This window comes from Serinus canaria, chromosome 2 (genome assembly GCF_022539315.1).
Source record: "Serinus canaria isolate serCan28SL12 chromosome 2, serCan2020, whole genome shotgun sequence".
Taxonomy (NCBI): domain Eukaryota; kingdom Metazoa; phylum Chordata; class Aves; order Passeriformes; family Fringillidae; genus Serinus; species Serinus canaria.
In genome coordinates, this window is record NC_066315.1 from 13531621 (window position 1) to 13551645 (window position 20025).

The 20025-nt window shown below is 38.6% G+C and overlaps 1 protein-coding gene across 2 annotated transcripts in view; it reads left to right on the top strand.

Moving 5' to 3' along the window:
* Positions 1 to 3133: 3133 nt before the first annotated feature.
* Positions 3134 to 20025, top strand: part of CUL2 (cullin 2) — a 41007-nt gene continuing 24115 nt past the window's right edge. Inside the window, exons 1-6 of one of the 2 annotated variants that reach the window (XM_050970844.1) lie at positions 3134 to 3269; positions 6127 to 6265; positions 12189 to 12291; positions 14116 to 14210; positions 16817 to 16922; positions 19804 to 19886. In XM_050970844.1, the coding sequence (XP_050826801.1) occupies positions 6147 to 6265; positions 12189 to 12291; positions 14116 to 14210; positions 16817 to 16922; positions 19804 to 19886 (506 nt within the window). In that variant the 5' untranslated portion in view covers positions 3134 to 3269; positions 6127 to 6146. Of the gene's footprint in view, positions 3270 to 3325; positions 3479 to 6126; positions 6266 to 12188; positions 12292 to 14115; positions 14211 to 16816; positions 16923 to 19803; positions 19887 to 20025 lie in introns of those variants that run through there. The other variant, XM_050970843.1, reaches the window with a different exon arrangement.

A 20025-nucleotide genomic window follows, 5' to 3' on the forward strand; every position in this document is an offset into this window, starting at 1 on the left:
CTGCTTCTTAATGAAAATTAAAGGGGTTAAAGCAGATTAAATAATCATACATTTTAAATCCTTCATAAGCTTTAAAAAGTAGACAAGAATAATATTTAATTACTGTGTATTTTTATAATCACAAAAGACTTGTTCAGTTTTTGCACATTACCACATGAAAGACTAATACCCACAATAAAAGTCTAGATGAAAAATAGCTATAATGAAATAAAGGTCCATTCCTGCTTTCATTTATCTTGTTTTCAGAAGCAAAATATTATTTTTTTTTTAAAATTGTATTATTATCTGCATCAATAATGCAGACTAACTAATTAAGTAAAAAGGGAATATAACATGAATATAACATAAATAATCCAGTCAATATTCTCATTTTCTACATGAAAAAGGCTAATGAATATGTTACTCTAAAAATTGGATTTTAAATCAAAGACAAGAAGAGCAGATAGTAACGTAAAAGGCATTTGCAAATGACATGGTGGTAGTGGGGACTGTGGATACTTAGTATCAGTTCAGACTGCAGTCTAAACCAGCACTTAAATAAAGCAGTAGATGGTATGATGGCACATTTAATACAGTGTTTGTATTACCACAGGGCTGTGGGATTCCTAGTTCTGTACCAGAATAATAGTGTCAGATGTAGCATCAACATAAACAAAATAGACAGCTCCTTCCAAAAGAATTAATTACATAAGAGAAAAGAAAACAAGTGAATGCAAACAGACAGAGAAACAGAAGTATCAGATAAGAGAAAACAAATGCATATAAACAACAGGGAAACTCAGGAAATACTGCAATACTGGTTAGGACAATGAGCAGACTTGATAGCAGATGTAATCAAATAATCATAAATTTGTATATGTGGTGGCAAAGATTTAAGATGGCATGTGCATGTAGTAGAAAATAACTTATGTCACTCACTACTGTAATCAACAATATATAAAGAACTGGTAAGTTGACTTCTCCATAGGACTATCCTGCAAAAACTTCCAGAATTTCCATCTGTCCCCTATCTGTGTCTTCTCTATCTACAAATGCTGAAAGACAACACTAAGCCTTGGTCAAACAGGATTTAAAGTAGTCTGCACATCTGCTGTCATCAAGAAATGCATCAAGACATGACTGAGGTAGCTGAGGGTGCCACTGTTAACTGGTCATGCTTTGCCAAATGGCAACTTTCATTGCTGGCTGTTTTGGGCACATCTGAACAGCAGGTTAATTCATATGATCAACATCTTATGAATTAACCTGGGGCTTCAGCAGGTAGGAGCAGCCCCACCACAGAGCTAGCACTGAACTGAACTCACTGATTCATAAAACACATATCCACTCACATAAAGCATCGGTGCATACACACAAGTTTTAGTCTTGCTCTTGGAAGATACATTATAATTATTTCTTAATAGACTGTATGAGAACCTTTGTTCTTTTGGAAGCACAGGCAGCACTGTGGGAGTGGCAAGATGACCTTAGCAACACACACAGTAATGCTCTCAGCTTGCTCATCTGACTCCTGCAATACTCCATTCTGTGTTTTCAGATGGTAATTCTCTGGAATTCCTAAATAATTCTCTGTTATTTCCTAAATACACTTAAATTGTTATTTCCTAAATACATTTAATCCAAGAACAGTTTTAAAATACCTTACACAAAAGCAGCAACAAATGTTCATATTCTTCCTTGAATTGTGACTCCCTAATTGTGCTTCCTCAACTGCACCCTTGTAGAACAGAGTGTGCAGAATAGTTGAGGATTTGGTACCTAATTAAAGTCTGTGCTTATTGTGAATATTCATAACTTCAGAAAATTGCTACACAATTCTTCCATGCTGAACAACCCAAATTATTAGTTTTGAAAAATACCTCCTTTCCTGTATCTATGTTTCCAGTTTATAACAGTTAACTAAGGACTAAACTTCCTCATATAACAGAAATTTAGAAAATATGCACTGGGTAATGTTTGGGTAGTGTCTAGATAAGGATGTTTTTCATTAACGGCCATCTAGCTTATGATATCTGATCTTGTACAATTAATACATTCACACAGCATGGTTAAATAGCATTATTGAATTGTGCCAGCATATACGTGAACTTCTAAGAGTTTAACTCACAAGCTTGTGGCTAATGCTACCACTAAAAAAGAGTCTTCAATCCTCAAAAAAAAGAGAAAGTGCCCCAGATACAATCCAACACTTACAGAAAATAACAAGCACCCAAAAGCTTAAAGTTACAACCTACCTCCCCCCCAGCAAATAGAAGAACTTTAAACTAGCAGAACAGAAAAATAAAGGGGTTAGGGTGAAAACAGAGAAAGCTGAAATAGTGTTTAAAATGTCTAGAAGGAGCTAATAAAAATAGTTTCAAAAGAGAACAGAAAGGAAAGCATTAAGGCTTAATAATAAAGCTGCAAGTACTGGAAATGAAACGGGCAAGGGCTTGATTTGAAAACAGGGAAAGCAATTATTTTGACGTGAGTTTTGAGTCGTTTGAACAGTAGAGAATTTTCAGAAATAAATATCTGTTGTCTCCTACGGAGATCTGCGCTGTGTGCTCTAAATGAATCCCTTTTTTTGTTTGTTTGTTTTTTAAAGCAGAGCTGCTCTGCCCAGTTGCGAGCGCCCTGGCCCGGCCCGGTGTCCGCGGGGCGATGCGATGCCCGGCGCTCCCACCGCGCGCACATGCGCCCGGGGCACGTGAGCACGCCCGGCTACTTGGTCTCCACAGCGACTCTACTTTGTTACTTCCACCCAACAACTTTGTGTTGCCCCTTTCCGCCGAGGCCCCCGCGGGGACGGCGGGCGCTCCGCCGAGGCAGCCGGGGCCGGGGCCGGGGCCTGGGCGCTGCCCGGGGCGTCCCGCACCAAGCAGGGTGCTGGGAGCTGGGGAAATTCCCTTCTGGGGGCCGGCGGCGGGACTGGGACACTTCCACCTTCTGAGGTAACGGCGACCTGCTCACACGAAGCCGGGGAACGCCGCGCCCGCAGGAGAGGCCCATTCCAGCCCCCGTGCCCCGCGACTCCATGTCGGGAAGGCGCGGGACGAGAACGGTCCCGCCATGGAGGCGGAGTGACGCGTGCGCGACGACGGCCCCGCCGCTGGGAAGTGCGGCCGCCCGCGCTCGCCGTACAGTGCGGGCTGTACCAAACCCCGCTGCTCCGGCGGGGGAGGGTGCGATCGGAAAGTGACGGAGCGCTGGGACCCGTCGGTCCCAGTTCATCCTGCGGCCGGCGGGGAGAGCCCGACAGGGAGAACCCGAGGGCGGCGGCGCCGCGGGTGAGGCGGCGCCGCGGCGGCAACAGCACCAAGCGGGACCGCGGGTCCGCGCCCCGACCCCGGCAGTGGCGGCGCCGGCGGAGGGGCGGGGCGCGAGCGGCTTTGGGTAATGGCAGCGCTGTGAGGACGGAACGGGGCAGCGACCGCGGCCGAGGGCAGGAGCGAAGGAGGCCGGGCGGGGGTCGCTGACTCGGGCCCCGGGCCGCCAGGTAACGCCCTCGCCCGGTCCGGCCCAGCCTTGCCCGCCCGCCCGCAGCGCTGAGAGAAGGAAGCGCCGCGCTCGCGGGGAGGTGGCGGTCCCGACCCCGCCGGCTGTGCGCGGGGGCGATCGGGCCCTGCCCCTGTCCGGCCCCAGACCCACCGCTGGCCCCCGCCCCGGGCCCCCATCCCCCGGCGGTGCCTGTGCTGCAGCGCCCGCTCGCCTCGCCCTGCCCCGGGTCCTGCCCTTGCCCCGCAGCGAGGGCGCGGTGCGGCCTCTCCGGCGGGGCCGCTCATTATCCGCTGGCTGCGCCCTCAGCCAGTTTCGCTTTTATTTTGGTGGAGGGAGAAGGTGGGGAGCGGGGCTCCGGGCGGGGGCGGGCAGCACCGGTCACCTGTTTGACGCGAGTGCTCCTGCCTGTGGCTGCGCACCCGCCATGGGCTTGTGATGCTGCTTATCGAGGTGGTTAAATAGCTTGGAAATTTGGGGCGTTCTTTGATAGTGGACAAAATAATGTGTTTACTTGTGTGAACAAATCTTTGCAGTATGATAGTGGTGTGTTTTAAAGAATGAGGCGATGGAAGCAGCATCCTTTCATTATCATGTCGAGTAAATATGTTTCAATAACATCTGTTTACCTTAGGGCTTATCAAACAGGTATGGCTTCCCACGCCCTTAATAGTCTAAACGCAAGGGTAGATATTCTGCCTTCCTATAGTTCTTACCATGATCAGTACAAGATATTTAATAATCGAAGTTGGTGAGCTTGTGCATTGCTGACACAGGAGCGCAGCATACCCCAAAAAACCCCGGTGTCTTACAGTGAAATTTACACCATACTTGTTAAAATATCTGTAAAATACGTTTAAATTTAAGTTCCCATCAAAGTTGTAACAGAATGCTGAGTAACAGTTATCTTAAACTATTTAACTCCAGAATGCTTGGGTGACCATGTGGATGCTTTACACAGTATTCGGTTTTAATCATCCTGAATGCGGTGTTACTGATTAATGACATTGGGATATACTGTGGGGAGGACTTTTTCTTCTCCCTTCCTTCTTCCTCTCAGTTTTGCTTGTCTTTGAAGAAAGGGCTCTTTTACCTTGGATGTACCATGTGTGTTTCCAAGACAGTGACTTCTAATATAGCACGTACAGCTTCATTACCACAAGCACTTATTATGATTCTTAATGTCTTTTGTGGACCATGATTATTTTTTCTTGGGGCCAGCTGGAAATGCTCTCGAGTTTTCCATAAGAGCAGTATTAGGGCTTTTTGAAGATTACCACTTCCCCCTCTCCCATCCTGGAAGTGAGCTGTTGTCTGCCTCTGCTAAGGTTCACGTTTCTGTGAACCAGTGCATTTTTCAGCTTACTTTCTTTGATGGATCTTTGTTTTGTCACTTCTCACTGATTTTTCTGGTAAGCTCCTGCCAACATATCTGGATTGAATTAGTAACCGTGTTACAAATATCACAATATTTACAGCAGTTGAGGAGTTTGGTTCGTTAGTCAGGGGGGCAGGTTGGATGCATGCATGCTAAAAGTTGCATTTATTTTATTTATTTATTTTATTGCTTTTTTCTTAAACTGAGAAGTGATATATCCTGTGAGAGCTGGTGGTGGTTAAGGCAGTAAGCTAGTTGCTAAGTAGTTTTTTAGCATGATATTTGATTCTTTCCCTTACAGAGGTCTACCTTTTGGACTTAAAGTCTGTCACTAGCTTTCTACTTTCTCTTCTGACCTTGAAATTTTGGAAAGCCAAGAGTCACTTGTCCATCTGTTTGAAATGGAAATAGAAGTATTCTTTCCACTTTTTATTTTAGTCTTACAATGTCATGTTTCTGAGCAGGAACTAGACTTGCTTTGTGCATGGAATGTCACACATCAGCTCCTTTCTAGATTAGTGGAAATGAGGCCTTCCCAGTCACCTTACTTTTCCCGTAGTTTTATTTAGGTAATTTAATGTTGAGTGGGGTTTCTTTTTGCAGTAAATCTCTTCTGCTGTTTTTGATAGGATATTACTAGCACAGCTTCTGTATCTTCAAGCCATGTCTTACTTGGCAGATGTCACTGTTTGTCCTATTGCAGAGTGCAGTAAGCTGTACACAAGCTCTGCATATTGCCCTGTGTTTTCTTTCTCACATCCCGATCAAAGCTTTCAGGTTTTGTGGCTTTTTAAATGTAACACCAAAAATGTCTCATGAAAGCCTGAGGTGAACAGAGGCTGCAAACTGACAGTAGGAATTTCAGATACTCTGGTAATAGTTAAGTTTGTTCTTAGCCCAAATTTTCTTAGATACAGTTGAAACAGCCTTTGAATAAAAGTGAACAAATCAAAATTTACAGGAAAGTTGTTTTCTTCATGTGACACTCTTAAATGAATAGTTTGGTGAGATAATGAACTTCACAAAGCATGATGCTTAGATTAGTTGGTGTGATGTTATAGGCTGCTCATGCCTATTCAACATTATTTTTCCCTTCCAAAGCATTAAAAATGAGGGATTGTGAGCTTCATTTTGGAGGGGCAGGGTGTTCTTTGTGTTGCTCTATCATAGTGGTGCAACAGTATACAAAGTTTAAATTTAAAAAATTCAAAGGAAGTGTATATTTTTTAATGATTGTGCAATGTTGTCTGACATGTTTAATTCTTCTACAGATTAACACTAAAGCCCCACAATGTCCTTGAAACCACGAGTAGTTGACTTTGATGAAACATGGAACAAACTTCTAACAACGATTAAAGCTGTTGTGATGTTGGATTATGTTGAAAGAGCAACGTGGAACGATCGCTTCTCGTATCCTTTAAGTGAAAAATCTGACTTAATGTGTTTGTGTGATGTGTTTAGCACACAGTAAACCTGTGTTATATAACAGTGATCTTGAGCAGCTTGTTGTTAGGCTGCACCTGTCATTAGGACTGTGAATAAGTTAAAAGGGATGGGGAATTCTGCATATTTGGGAAGTAATCTATGTGAAAATCACCATGCTGATAAAAAGTAAACTGGTCTCAGTTTTAGTCAATTTTGGAAGCTCTAATACTTAGCTTATGCTAAAGCTGTTCTTACAGGTATTGAGTGTTCCCTATTCTGACAGTGAGGTTTTCTTGTATGTTTAAGTGTTTATGTGTAGCTGAGGAAATACCCAAGACAGAGTGTGCACATCTTTAAATTTGGGGTGTGGGGTTTGATGAGGTTGTTCTGTGTAAAGATTTCTCCCTTTTCTTTGCATTTCTAACTGTACTGATAACTACCATACTAGGCATTTCCACAGCAAGGTTTTATTAAAAAGCCTTCCTTTCCCTCAACTGTTACTGCCTTATTACTTGTGACAGTTAAGCTATATTTAAGAATACTACTCTTTTTGCATTCATAGGGTGCTACTGCTCAAGTCACAGCTGTACATAAATTGTTGTAGTGGAAAGGTTTGTGTTTTACATGTAAAATGGACCTGTAATATTTTGCCAGATTTAAGTTTCAGTGAACTTCTTTTAAAAGAAGTATAATATTTCTAACCAGTTATACTGTGCCTTGTGTCTATATATTCATTAGCCATTACATTGTGGTGAATAATGGGAGAAATTTAGGAGGCTTTGCACCTCTTCTGCAGGGATTGGTCACAGTTGGGTTTAATTGCAAGGGGGCAGAATAGTTTAGATTTATTTATTGATTTGTTAATTCTTGTGGGTGGAAAAAGAAGCACCTGAGAAGATCCTTAGACATAAGTTTTTACAAGATAAGCTTATTCTGTGGGCAGGGGCTTGACTCTAAAGTCTCATCTTATTCTGAACATGTTAACTGTTTCTCAGAATTGCTTTCCCGTGTGCCTGTGTTTTGGGCATGTGCACTTGTATATGTACATAGCTACTAGTTCTTGTGGAGACGTTTTGTGCTGTAATAATCTTAAAGAGCTCTTTCTTTTAAAAATTTTGTAATTAATTTCTGGGAGCATGACCTACCACCTTGCACTGAAGTCAAGTTCAAGTGACTCCAGAATTTTTTAAAAATTTGAACTAATTAGGTGGGTACTTACATGCTGAGAAGTTGTTCTGCAGTCATTCTTTCGAAGCAGTTTTTGAGGATTACATAATTCGGTCTTTATCAAGTGGTTAAATTCTACAGCTTAAAACTTTAAACATTTAAACAAGGGTATCCAAAATAGATTTGAATATAAAATAAGAATTGTTGCGGGAGGTGTTGTATTGATTCCTTGTCACACTGTTTTGCTTACAACCTCTTATGTGGAGACCTTGCACATGAGTTTGCTGTTGATTCTCTTTTGGGATTTAGTCCAGTTGATTGAGCATCAGAAAAGAATTGCTTATGAATAGCAGACTCAGGAAGCAGTCTTGGAATAATCATTTGGCATGTAATTCTTAAGACCTTACTTAGTATCATGTCTTAATTATTTTTCTTGGAAAGTGGCACTATTAGTGCCTGATTTGGCACAGGCATGAGCCTTTTGGCTTCTTGTCTGTGGCTGAATGGCCCAAGGAGTTTGTGTAATTTTCAGCTTGCGTGTTGGTTGTTTAGTATTTCTGCTTCCTATAACCAAACTTTGCGTTTTGACACAAGCTGCTCAATGAGTGCTCAACACCTTGGTAGTTCTATACAGCTGGAATAAAAGCTTTTTCCAGGTTTTATACATAAAGAAGACTAAAGTATTAAGGATATTTTTTAAAAAATTGGCATTTAAAAAATATGTCATCTTGTTCTTGTTAACTTTTTATTCTCTCTTAAATTCAGTTTAATTGGAGTAGTGTTTCTAAACATCTACAGCAATTTTAAAGGAAATGTTCTGTTAACTCTTTTTCTTATTGCTTAATCAGCACTATAGAAAGATGGCAAATTATTTCAATAAAACCCATTAATTATTTCAATAAAACCCATACGGGTTATTCATTGATTACAGTATCAGTTGATCTTTGTACTGTATAGTCAACACAGTGATGTGGAAACAAAAGATAAGATACAGCAAGCAATCAGTGTTTCAATCTGCATCAGTGTATTCTAGGAAGTGTTAGCTTTCCTTTTTGCTGTTCTGGGCAGCTGAGATCCGATGGAGAATGGAAGCTAACAGTATTTTAGGGATGACAGGCTTGTACTGCACATATTCCACTTCTAAAACTAATTTTTGCCCCACTAGTTCCCCAGAACTTGTTTGTCTTGAATATAGTGTTTCATTTGTAACTTATGGTAATTTAATTGTTAAACATGGCTTATCTTTAAATAAACATTTTACCTCATACTTGAAATGCTAGAATAGCAATGAGCTGGGAACCACAAAGGTGTAAGAGTTAAAATCTTCTGGAAAAGATCACCTGAAAGACCATATGTCACTTTATTTAAAATGTGAGTCATCCTGATCCACCTTTGACCTTCAGATTTCCTTTTAAGATTCTCTGCAGAAAGAAATGTGTATGAACTTGTTTCATTGTCTGGTAAATGAGTGACAGTTATGTCTCTGAGGTGTTGAAAGTGATACAATGTATTCACACTAAGACTGTTCAGTAGGCATAGGAGTGCTTTTTAAGTTAAGGCTTGGTTACAGTGGTAGGTAGTTCCTCTGTACTTTGGTAACTGCCTTTTAACTAGAACTTTTTTTAACAGGTAGGACATCAAGCTCTTCCTGTTGTTGTCTTGGGATTTGTACCCAATAAGTTAAAATAAGATCAGCAGTACCCAGGGACAGCTGTACTTCAAACAGAATTATTTTTAAAGTATGCTGCATGGCCACCTGCTTTTTTTCACCATTTTTTCTCCATATTTGTTCTCCCTCCTCTAATGAACTGTATTGCAAGGACCCTATTATGAACCAGAAACTTAAAACATGTATCTTTAAAAACAACTGGCTGAGAAAAAAGAGTAAATAAAGTTCGTATGGTTGTGATTCTTTCTTACTGAGTCCTGAAATTCTCTACAAATTTTGCTTCTGTTACAGAAGATTGATGAATAGAAATTTTCCCAAAGCTCTACACTGGTTGCCTAGAGAAGTCTTAACTAGGTGCTTTTTTAACTCTAAGGACAATATTTGTGAGTTTTTATAGCCTTGGCATAGTATTTTCTAGTTGATAGTAATTTTGTTGTTGTTCTTTCTTAGTTTGGAAGTGCTTCAGTTTCCCATTGCTTGAGAGTAATGCCCCTCAAATAGCAACTACCAAAACACTTAAGGGTCACAGAAGGGTTTTGATGTTCTTGTTCTCAATACAGAGTGAAGGTCCCTAGGCAGCAGTTTGGCTGCAGCTTCCTCTGGCCTTTCTCACCCTGCAAAACTGCATGCTGAACTGGAAGAACAGATGGCTTTCACCATTAAAGATAAATTATTGAACAGTAAAGGTTTCTTCCTGTTGTTCTATGGGACAACAGAACAGGAAAAATATGGTTTAACTTTATGGAGTAAAATACCAGTGATGATTAGTGAGATTTTTTTTCAGAGATTTTTTTGTTTGTTTGTTAAGAGAGTCACAACACTTTGAATATGACACTTAAATTTGGATTCTGGACTCAGAGATAAAATGCATAAAGAAACAAGTACAAATTGAGCAAGAATTGAGCAAGGGAGAACAGCTTTGCTTCAGTCAGATGTATTCCAGTCTCATGATATCTTTTCTTTTGTATAATTCCAGAGAAACTTGATAGCCAGCAAGTAGTATTTGGTTTATACAGGAGGGTTAGGTGCCTGCTCAAGTGCTTCTGGGATTAAGCTCTTAGTTTGTTTATCTGCTGATATTAAACACAGTGGCAAATGTCAAGTAAGAGTACTAGATTCAGCTTAGTCCATTTGTAAGAAAATTTGTTCTCTAGAATAAGGAAAGGCAGGTTTGGAAGATAGGCATTTTCATAAAGGAGTAGAGAAATAATTTTCATTATTAATAAGGATTATTAAAACTGAGAAACTTGTTTGCAAGATAAAATCAGAGATATTTGTTTGGTGCTTTCATCAAATAAACTGCCATTGCTAAATTTTTGTGCTGCTGTGAAGACCTCCTCTTTCCTCTAAATTTGTAAATTGCTCTTGTTGTAGAGACCTGTAGGTTGTGGTGATTCAGGTAGTGTAGTTGTGAATCAAAAGAGAAAAAAGTCATATCCTCTTTGGTTGTGAGCAAATTATTAAGATTTCTAATTCTGAATTTAATTTCTCAAAAATACCTTTGCATAATGAAGAGGCTTGTGGGTTGAATTATACTGAGAGGATGCATTTGACTACTCACCATCCTTAGACTGAGAAAATTTGTTGGAGAGGGGAAAGTGTAAAAACCAGTTATTCTTTACAATCTCTTTAACAGAATATTTCATTCTTCACTGTTTAAGTTTGTTTTGATATTTTATTGGTCATTACTTTGCAATCTGGTGTAATGCAATGGTAGCTACTGTTACAAAGCAGTGGATGTTGCCCATTATGTTCCATAGTGTGGCCATTTAACACTTTTGGCTGTTCTGAGGCGAATTCTAGCAGTGATCTATATGAGTGAAATAACGTACTCAAATTTAAATTTGGGTTGGGGTCTCAGATTCCAGTTGCCAGGTAAAGGGTTTTTTCCTAATCAGTTCTCCTGCATCAGAAGCTTCTTTGTTTTGAGTAGTCATTCTATATAAAAAATGAAACATGCACTTGGACAAGCTATGTGATGAGAGCTTGACACTGTTCTGTAGATTAGCAGGTGACTCTTCAACTGTCTTCTACCTCCTTTCACACAGGCATGTGCTTTTTAGGGTAGACTAGAGGAAAGCAGGTCTTGTCTTCCCTTGATTAAAGTGATATACTAAATTATTGATTTCTACCATGGCTGGCTTTATAAAGTGCCTAGGCTTAGTGCTTAAGCCATGTTTTAAAGTAATTTTGCAGAATTAGTTTATTTCCCACAGCTGTTCGTGTGAAGCTTGACCGAATCCTTGCTTGACTTTTCTGAAAGCAAAGCTCTCAGTCATAACTTCTCTTCCTCAAATTACTCTTAAAACCTGATACAAACCAAAGGTGTAGCTCTGCAAGGTAGTTTAGGGACAAAATCACCTTAAGGGTGGCTTAACAGGCGGCTGCTGCTTGTTTAAATTATCAAGTACAACTGTTTTTGGTGGCTGTGATCTAAAGAGGATTATTGAAATTATAATGATGGTTAAAAAGAATACAAACTTTCTTTTATCCACATCACCATTGTGATTATTTAATTTTCAGTGTCCCCTGAAATTGCTTCACCTGTGGAGGTGAGGGCAAAATGCAGGGACAGTTAGTTATTTTGGACTTCAGGAAGGAAAACTTGAAGTCAGCTTCACCATGAGTTTGCTCTGCTCTGTACTTGATAATCATGTTCTTAATCTAATTAGTGCTTCTTTCCATTATATGAGAAGAGTTTCCGTTCATGTTGGCTGCAAACACAGAAGAATGGTGCATGAAAGCTGCTTTTCACCTTGAGATTATTGTATATGGTGCATGGCAAATAAAGGGTAGAAGCCACATCAGTATGGGGCTATCAAAAGTTTCAAGATCTTAGCGCTAACGTTGCCTCAGCATTCACTATTTAAAATTTAATATTGATGATATAAACTTGGATTTTGCACAAGCCAATGCTTGCATTAATTCCAGAAAATGATGCATTTTGTCTTTTTTACTTGATGTAAAAAAGGCCCAAAACCTAAACTGCATGTGTGGAGAAGGGGTTCTTTAAATCAGAAACTTTGTTGGTATGTTTTCACACTTTATTACAAACCTTGACTTTGAGCCCAGAGACATTTATGCTTTGTGTGTGGCCTATCCCGAACCTCTTGGAGAGAGACTTTATACCGAGACTAAAATTTTTTTGGAGAATCATGTACGCCATTTGCACAAGGTAACCTGTACAGTTACTGATGTCCATGGAGGTGGTGTTCATCCTTTTTTTGACTTTTTGTAGGCCTTTATGAGACTAAATCACAGATGACAGAGTTGCAGAGACAGTGCTTGTATATATGAACTATGTAACGCATTTAGCAACATGTCCATAAATGTAGGCGGGTATTATAGAAACCTGTTGATATGCAACACAAAAGAAATTATTTTCTTTCTAAGCCAACAGTTAGGTTTTATGCAATATATTCATTGGCTTGAAAAGCAAGTTCTTTCTTTTGCATTGAATGCTTATAATCAAACAAGTTAGAGAAACATCTTCATTTTGCAAATGTAGTTTGTCATTAGCCTTCTGTTTAAACAGAAGTGTATCTTCTCTAGTGTCTTGGAAACTGATTGTATATACTCTTAAAAAAATAAACAAAAACCTTCTGAAATATGTGAGAGATAACACAAACACTTGGGAGGAGAGGAAATAATGGCAAATTATTTATTATGGCAACAGTTATTGTATGTCTGTATAGCTGTGAGATTCTGTTTCATCAGCTAAGACAGCAAATTTCATTAGAATTATGATTCATCATGTTTAAGATGAATGGTGCCTCCACCTACTACATCAATAAAAAGAGAAGTAGATTTAAATAAGATGCTTATCAGTGTCTTTATAGGGGGCAAAGCATTGCAAATTCTGCATAGTGCTGCTAAATGGCCTCATGCTTAGGTACCTGACTATTTGACAAGATGGATGGGTTATCATTATGGGCAGTTCCACTGGTTACTGAGAGGATAATTCTGGCACTCTGATAAACTAAATCAGTTCACTAAACTAGCAGAGAATTCTGCCAAATAATTTCTTCCTCATTTATTTTGTGAGCTGAATGAGCTCACTTAAAATAATCAAGCAGGTGCCAGCACAGTGCAAGCTTTGGGAAGTAGCAGAGAGCACACATCAGGTTTTTAATTGGCTATCCACTACTTGTCTCTGAGATAACGTTGGAAAACTTTTGCAAAATGCATACAGCAGAGTAAAGAATTCTCAACTCTGTTTTATCTACCAGCTTTCTTCTTTCATAATTTTTTTACCCTTTTTTGCATGGGCTTCTTTGCTGCTTTAGCCAGATTTTAAAATTATAAATTCTAGATTCTAGAGAGAATTAAAGTTGACTTTCTAGGGTCTTGTCCCCCCTCTCCAATCATACTAATTAGTTTAAATGGTTGAACTTCTTTGAATTATGAATCTATTTTGAGAAGTTCAGTAGTTTTTTTGATGATTAAATGCTTAAATTTCAAAATATTTGGGCCTAGATTTGAAAAACTTAAATGCTTTTTTTCCCCCCATTTATATGTATTTGTGCTTTGTTCAATTTGTTTTATTCTGTGATTCGTGGTAAGAATGAGGACTTGTCTATCCAGTAAGACATAGTGATTTTAAATGGTTATAGTTGGTCAGTTCTTCCAGTGTGCAGTGCATGTGGCTGGGTGAATAGAAAACTGATCTGTGTCAGTGAGAGAATGGTTCTGTGAGTTATCCCACCAGTTTGATGTAAGAATATGAACCAGGCCTATTCAAGCAGGTACTTCTAAAAAGATCAATGGAAAATAATTCAGTAGAGAGATTGCTATTTTTAAATGCAAAATAAAGCAAGTCCAGGTGTTCTATCTGGCTTACCAAAACTTGATAGTATTAAGATGTGTTAGCTTTTTGGTCATTGCCACAATTCTGAATGTGCAAATACTATTCCAAAATTATAACCCCATATATAACTTCCTAAGTATGTCTGCTGTTTTCATACTAATTCTGGTGTGTGGGGTGTGTGTGCCTTCACAGAGAGTTCTGGAAGCTGAAGAACAAGTACTGGTTATGTATCACAGATACTGGGAAGAGTATAGCAAAGGGGCAGACTATATGGACTGTTTATACAGGTAAGCTTTGCAAAAGAGTTGTCAAACCTTTGAAAGTAACATGAAATTTAACGTGATCTGCAGGTTAAGTTGAAGAGTGTTGAGAGAGCAATAGATGAATATGCCTCAGGTTAATTTTGGAGAGAATATAGTTATGATAGCAGAACATGAGCAGAAAGGAATAATGCCTCAACAGGTAAGTATCCAAGACAGTTCCTAAAGTTCTTTCATTACTAATATGTTCTGCTTGATGTTGCAGTGCCAAATGTGTTGGTGCTAATCAACCCTGCAGTGTATAAACTCATAATCCTAGGAGTTCTTCTACAAGGATGACACTGTACTACAGTTTACAGTTGAACCAGCATGGTTTGAGTCAAAGCTTTAGGATATTCTACTTTTTATGAATCAGCTGGAGTTCTTTTCTTATTGCATGCCTGCTCTGAAAAAAGTACCATAATTTAGTTGACTCTGTTGTATCTCAGGTTCTAGTTTGTATAATTCTTCCAGCAATGAAAACTGATCAATGTCTACAGTGGTAATCTGAAAATCATTTTCAAATAAGATTCCCTTAAAATTTAATTAGGCTTCCATCTCCACTTCTAACCTGATAGGCAATATTTGAAACACTGCTCAAATGTGAGACACTTTTGAGCAAAATTCCTAAAATGTGAGATTGATCATGTCATTAGAAAATGAGCTAAAACTTTTCTTTCTTTAGTGTTGATTTTGGTTTGGTTTTTTTTACTTAGCCTATTTGGTGCATTTTGCTAGGAAAACAAATCTGGATTCAGTTTGAAAATTAAAATCCCACATGTGCTTGATTAAACCAAGGTGATAAAACTGATGGAATAAGGAACACTGAAAGAAATGTCTTTGGTTGTTGTTTTTGGTAGTTCTGATGGTAAAAATAATAGATAAAACCAATGCTGGACATTAGGCCTTACCAGTGTCTTGGTGCTGTAACTGGTTTCACAGGTACTTTAAAAAAGTCTGTGTACTTTAATTTCAAGTGATTGGGAGAGTTTCCTTATCCAGTAAATTGAAATTAAGTCATTTAAAGGGAAAAAAAGCAGAAAGAAGTATTACAATTTTTCATAATAAAATTCTGAAAACTAAACACACATGGTGCAGCTTTTGCTTTGTTCCATTTTGTCTTTAAAATATTTGTGATAATACCAGCATATCATGGTGTAGCAATATTTAGTTTTACATGCTACTCTTAGTTCTCTTTCTGTATGTACTGATGGAAGAGAGAGTAAGTGAGGGGGAGTGTAGGACTCTCTTTCTGAGCAAGTTTAACGAGAAGAAGCAGATTGGCAGCTGTTGGCTTTGTTCACATGGGGGGGAGATGGGAAAATGCCACCAAGGAGCCTGCTTAAGGCTGGTGTTTGAGGTGTTCCTAACGTCCTCACAGGATTTATATGACATGGAGGCCTGTAGCCTTCTAGAGAGACCTGCATTTACAGTTCATGGTTGGTATCCATGGTAGCACAGGTTGCAGTACTCTGTGAGAGTGTGAAAGTAGCTCTGAAAGTGGCTGCTGTACTCCAGTTTGTCATCACTGAACTATAAGTCTTCCTTCTTTGGACTCTGTGATGTCCTAAATTCTTTCAAGTTCACAGGATTTCACAGTGTGTTCCTCCTTTTCTCCTTTGCTTGGCTTTTGCCTTCATGTCAAGAGTGTTCAGATGTCGCTGGTCTGGTGCAGCCTCTGAAGCCAGGATCTCTCAAAGTGCTTCAGTAATCTGGCTATTTTCAGTGTCTGAAACTGAGCATCTCAAAACTGCTGCTTGGATCAGAAATTTGAAAAACCTTCTCTGTTGCCTCATTTAAGCATTTCTAATATAAGAAATATTGTAAATGTAGTTGGGAAATATATTATATTTTTTTTTCCCAGTTATCTGGGAAAGGAAATAATGGTTCCATTTTAAAATGTTACAGTATTTGTTCTGTGGGAATACCAAGAGTCAAGAGGGATGTTTTAGCACATCTCGCACAGAATCCATTTTGTGTTCTTTATAAAAACTATGCATACAGTAGTAAATACTGAATTTAAATATAGCATTTATAACATTTCTTCTTTATAGCTGTTACTTAAAATAATTCCTGAAATTTCTTCTCTTTAAAATTTGTAATCTGGCTGTTAGCTAGTTACCATGACCTGAGCAAGGGATCATAACAGACAAAAGTTTGCCCTGTTAAAAAGCAGTACTTCTGCATTTTAGTCTAAGAGAAACACAGAAGAACAAACAGTACAGGTAGAAGGAAATACTTTTAACTTAAAAGTTGTTATTTTGCACATATATGTATGTATGAGTAACACATATGTATGTATAAGCAGTGCATGTTGAAAGGCTGGATTCTTACACAAGTATATTGCTCACCAAGAAAATGCTGACAATGATATTTCAGGTTCCTGTTTGATCTCTGTTACCAGCACTATTGTTTTAATGTGATGGAAATCTTTCAATGTCATTTGTATTATAACATTTTTCTACAAATAGCAATGGCATTGGTTTAAGGAGGCTATATATTTTGTGATTTAAAAGACATTCCACAATTCTGGACTTAATTTAAAAAGCCTTTTATTTTTGCCTGTTTTGATGAGGATATCCTTATTTCTATAGGTACCTCAACACACAGTTTATTAAGAAGAACAAATTGACTGAAGCTGATCTTCAGTATGGTTATGGAGGGGTGGATATGAATGAGCCTTTGATGGAAATTGGAGAGGTAGGTATCTCTGAAAGTGGGGTTGGATATAAACAGTTTTCAGAATCTGTGAGTTCATCTTTGTCCTTGAAAATTTTCACTTTTTTATGTCACAGAAATATTGTAGATGTAAGCACTGTTCCTCTTGTAAAATGAGATTACAGTTTTGGTGTAGAAGAATAAGAGTGACCTGGCAGGGAAAAGAAATAAATATGAAAACTGTTGGAAAACTTGGGTTTAAAATGTGATAATAGAAACACTTTGCAAACAAACTTTAGATTCTTAAGTGATACTGCTATCTAGAAAACATGTTGAAGAAGAAGTATTCTTTTGTTTTTGGAAACCTTGAAATATTAGTTTTTAGGCTTCTATTTCTTGATGTGACAAAGTATAAAAGCTTTTCTTGAGAATCCCAAGGCTGTAAAGTTAATGTCTGTTCACAACTGGTGTAGGATTAGGTTTATAGCAGTCACTCCTTTGTCCTGAAAAGTAATGGAGACTTGAGGCCTACATTCATGTATTAAATTGCAGCACTATTTTGGTGAATTCATTGCTCCATTTCTTGATCTACAAGGCACTTGGTGAGTTTGTCAAGTCTTTGTTTTGAAAGCATTTACTCTTTCATTATAGTTCCTGTAGGATTCTATCTTTTATTCTTTGGATTGTACAAGGGCTCTAGTAGAAGTCAAATTATTTGTTGTTTATCACTTTAGAATGGAAATAATTACTGTTTATGCTATTTTAGATGACTGAAATGATCTGGCCTTTATCTACCCAAGGGCAAACATGTTTATTTTATGTATAGTTCTCTTCAGTCTCAGCATGAAGTTACAGAAATAATTCCCGGTATTTTTAGAAGCAGAACTGCACTCTCTGCTTTAAAGTTTCGGTCCCAACATCGCTCTTGTGTGGTAACAAAACTTTGGGAGCTTTTCAGCAATCTTAAACAAGTCCGTTCTTGCTCAGTTCTTCCCAAGGGTGTAACAGTAGGTCTGTACTTGAGAGCAGAGGTGTGTGTGTGTGTGAGGTGTGTGGGCACAGCTTCAAACAGTTCTTCATCCCCATAAGTGTTCCAGACATTCAGTAATTGTACTAGGAAATGTACAGGATGAGATAAGTTAATGAAAATAGTCTGCCACTGCTTGCAAGTGCTTGCTTACATTTTTCTTCTCTGCATGTTATTAATGCGTGGTGAAGGACACTGGTTTTCTGAGTTGAGCTCCTATCACTGATTTCAAACTCCTGAGTTTTCAATGGCTCTGTGGGAGTCCTGAGCTTAAATACGTTTATTAAAGATGTGCCTTCTGGGTTTTTTCTCTCCAGAAATAGATTCTGGAAAATGGAGAAAACTGCCACGTTCAGTATTGCCAGTCTAGTTGTAGAAGTGAGATCAGTCTCTATCCTCAAGTGGGAGAAACTGTCTTGAACTAATATATCCAAGTTGCTGGATTGATCTGTCTATAATTTATTTGACAAGAAAATTCCAATAGGTGATTGACTTTGCTTCTCTCTGGTAGCTCATATGTGAGAAGGACCATGCTAGACACCACATTGCAGAATTGATCTACATGAGGTGTTTCTCTTTACCTCATAGTCACAAAATGTGTCAGTTCTTTTCCTTTTTTTCCCCCTCTTTTTCTTCTGTCTCTCCAGAGATGGCTTCTTTCAGCTGGCTTCTTTCTGTAGTGGATGAGTTCCTGTTGTCTTACAGAAAGTTAACTGTTCTCCAGCTACTCTCCACAAAGTGAGACAGTGAAAATCACTCTTAAGACAGCTTTGGTTTCAGAACACGATCTGTCTTTGGATTTATAAGCAAACCTTTACCTCTCCTTTAGCCTGCTTATGGTGCAGTTGTGTCAGGTTTACTTTCTGTATTGCAGTGTGGGTACTGAATAGCTGTGACAGTTGGAGCAAGTTCATTTGTCTGCTTTTTAAAAAGGAAATTTATTTCACAGAGTCAAATTGGCAGTTGATAGTTATGTGCCTGCTTTCAGTTAAGACATACCTGATTGATAGTTTAATTTTTAAATCTAATGACCTGTTAGTTGTGTCAAAGCTTTCTTAGAAGCAATATTCTGTCTGTCCTTACTGAACTGTGCAGTTTCATTTTTTCCCAGTCTGCTACTTCCTGGCAGGTGTTTTTGGAGGTCTCCTATGTGCAGTTATTTTCTGTATGTAAGGGATCACATTATCCCTTTTGGGCTTTAAATCTGATTTTGATCCAAGTGTAAAAGCTCATCTGAACTATTGCAACTGTGTTTTAAAAAATGGTGTATCTTGGAAGCAACTGTTTGACCCATAAGAACTGATGAATTCTTGAATTGATTTGAATTCCATTTGAAGCCAAATGTTAGCTTGCTAGTGACTTTGCTTAAGATGTAAGCATCTCAGTTTGGGGATGTTCTTTGTGTGTTGGATGAAAGGATTCTGTATCTTTGATGGTGATCTCTGAAAAATTGGCCAAGAGAAATTCCCTTTTGTCAGCTGAGGCTTATTTTGCAATCATTGTTAGAAATACTGGTGTTTGTACACATTCAGACACTTTGGTTAGAAAGGTATGTTACTTACCTATTACTGTGCAGATGTTTTGTTTATGTGTAGTCTCAAAATCTGCCCTTGTAACCAACTTGGTTGGAGTCCTTACATGCATTTGGGAATACTTGGAGTAGAACCAAGGAAAAAATCAGTTCTAGAAGATGTGTAGGAAGAATGCAGACTGGGAAGCCAACATTCACATACTGCCTGACTAGGGAAAGAAGAGGTTACATAACAACTGAATTTTTAAAATCCTGAATGGAGAATTGTGTCATCTTTGGTACTGTTCTGAGTTTGGTGTGGTGGTTTTTAGGTTTTTTTCTAAATGTGCTTTTTATTGATGTAAACTTGTGTTGTGTCCTGACAGCTAGCTCTTGATATGTGGAGAAAATTAATGATTGAGCCACTGCAGGCCATCCTTATTCGGATGCTCCTCCGAGAAATTAAAAAGTGAGTGTTTGATTGTTTCTTGCTTTAACATAATGTGGGGCTATTGCACTTTTTTTTTTTACTTTGAAAATCTGTGGACTTTGACAGAATTCTTTTATGTTTAGTTTTTTTAAGGTAACTTCTTTTCTGATGGTGATGG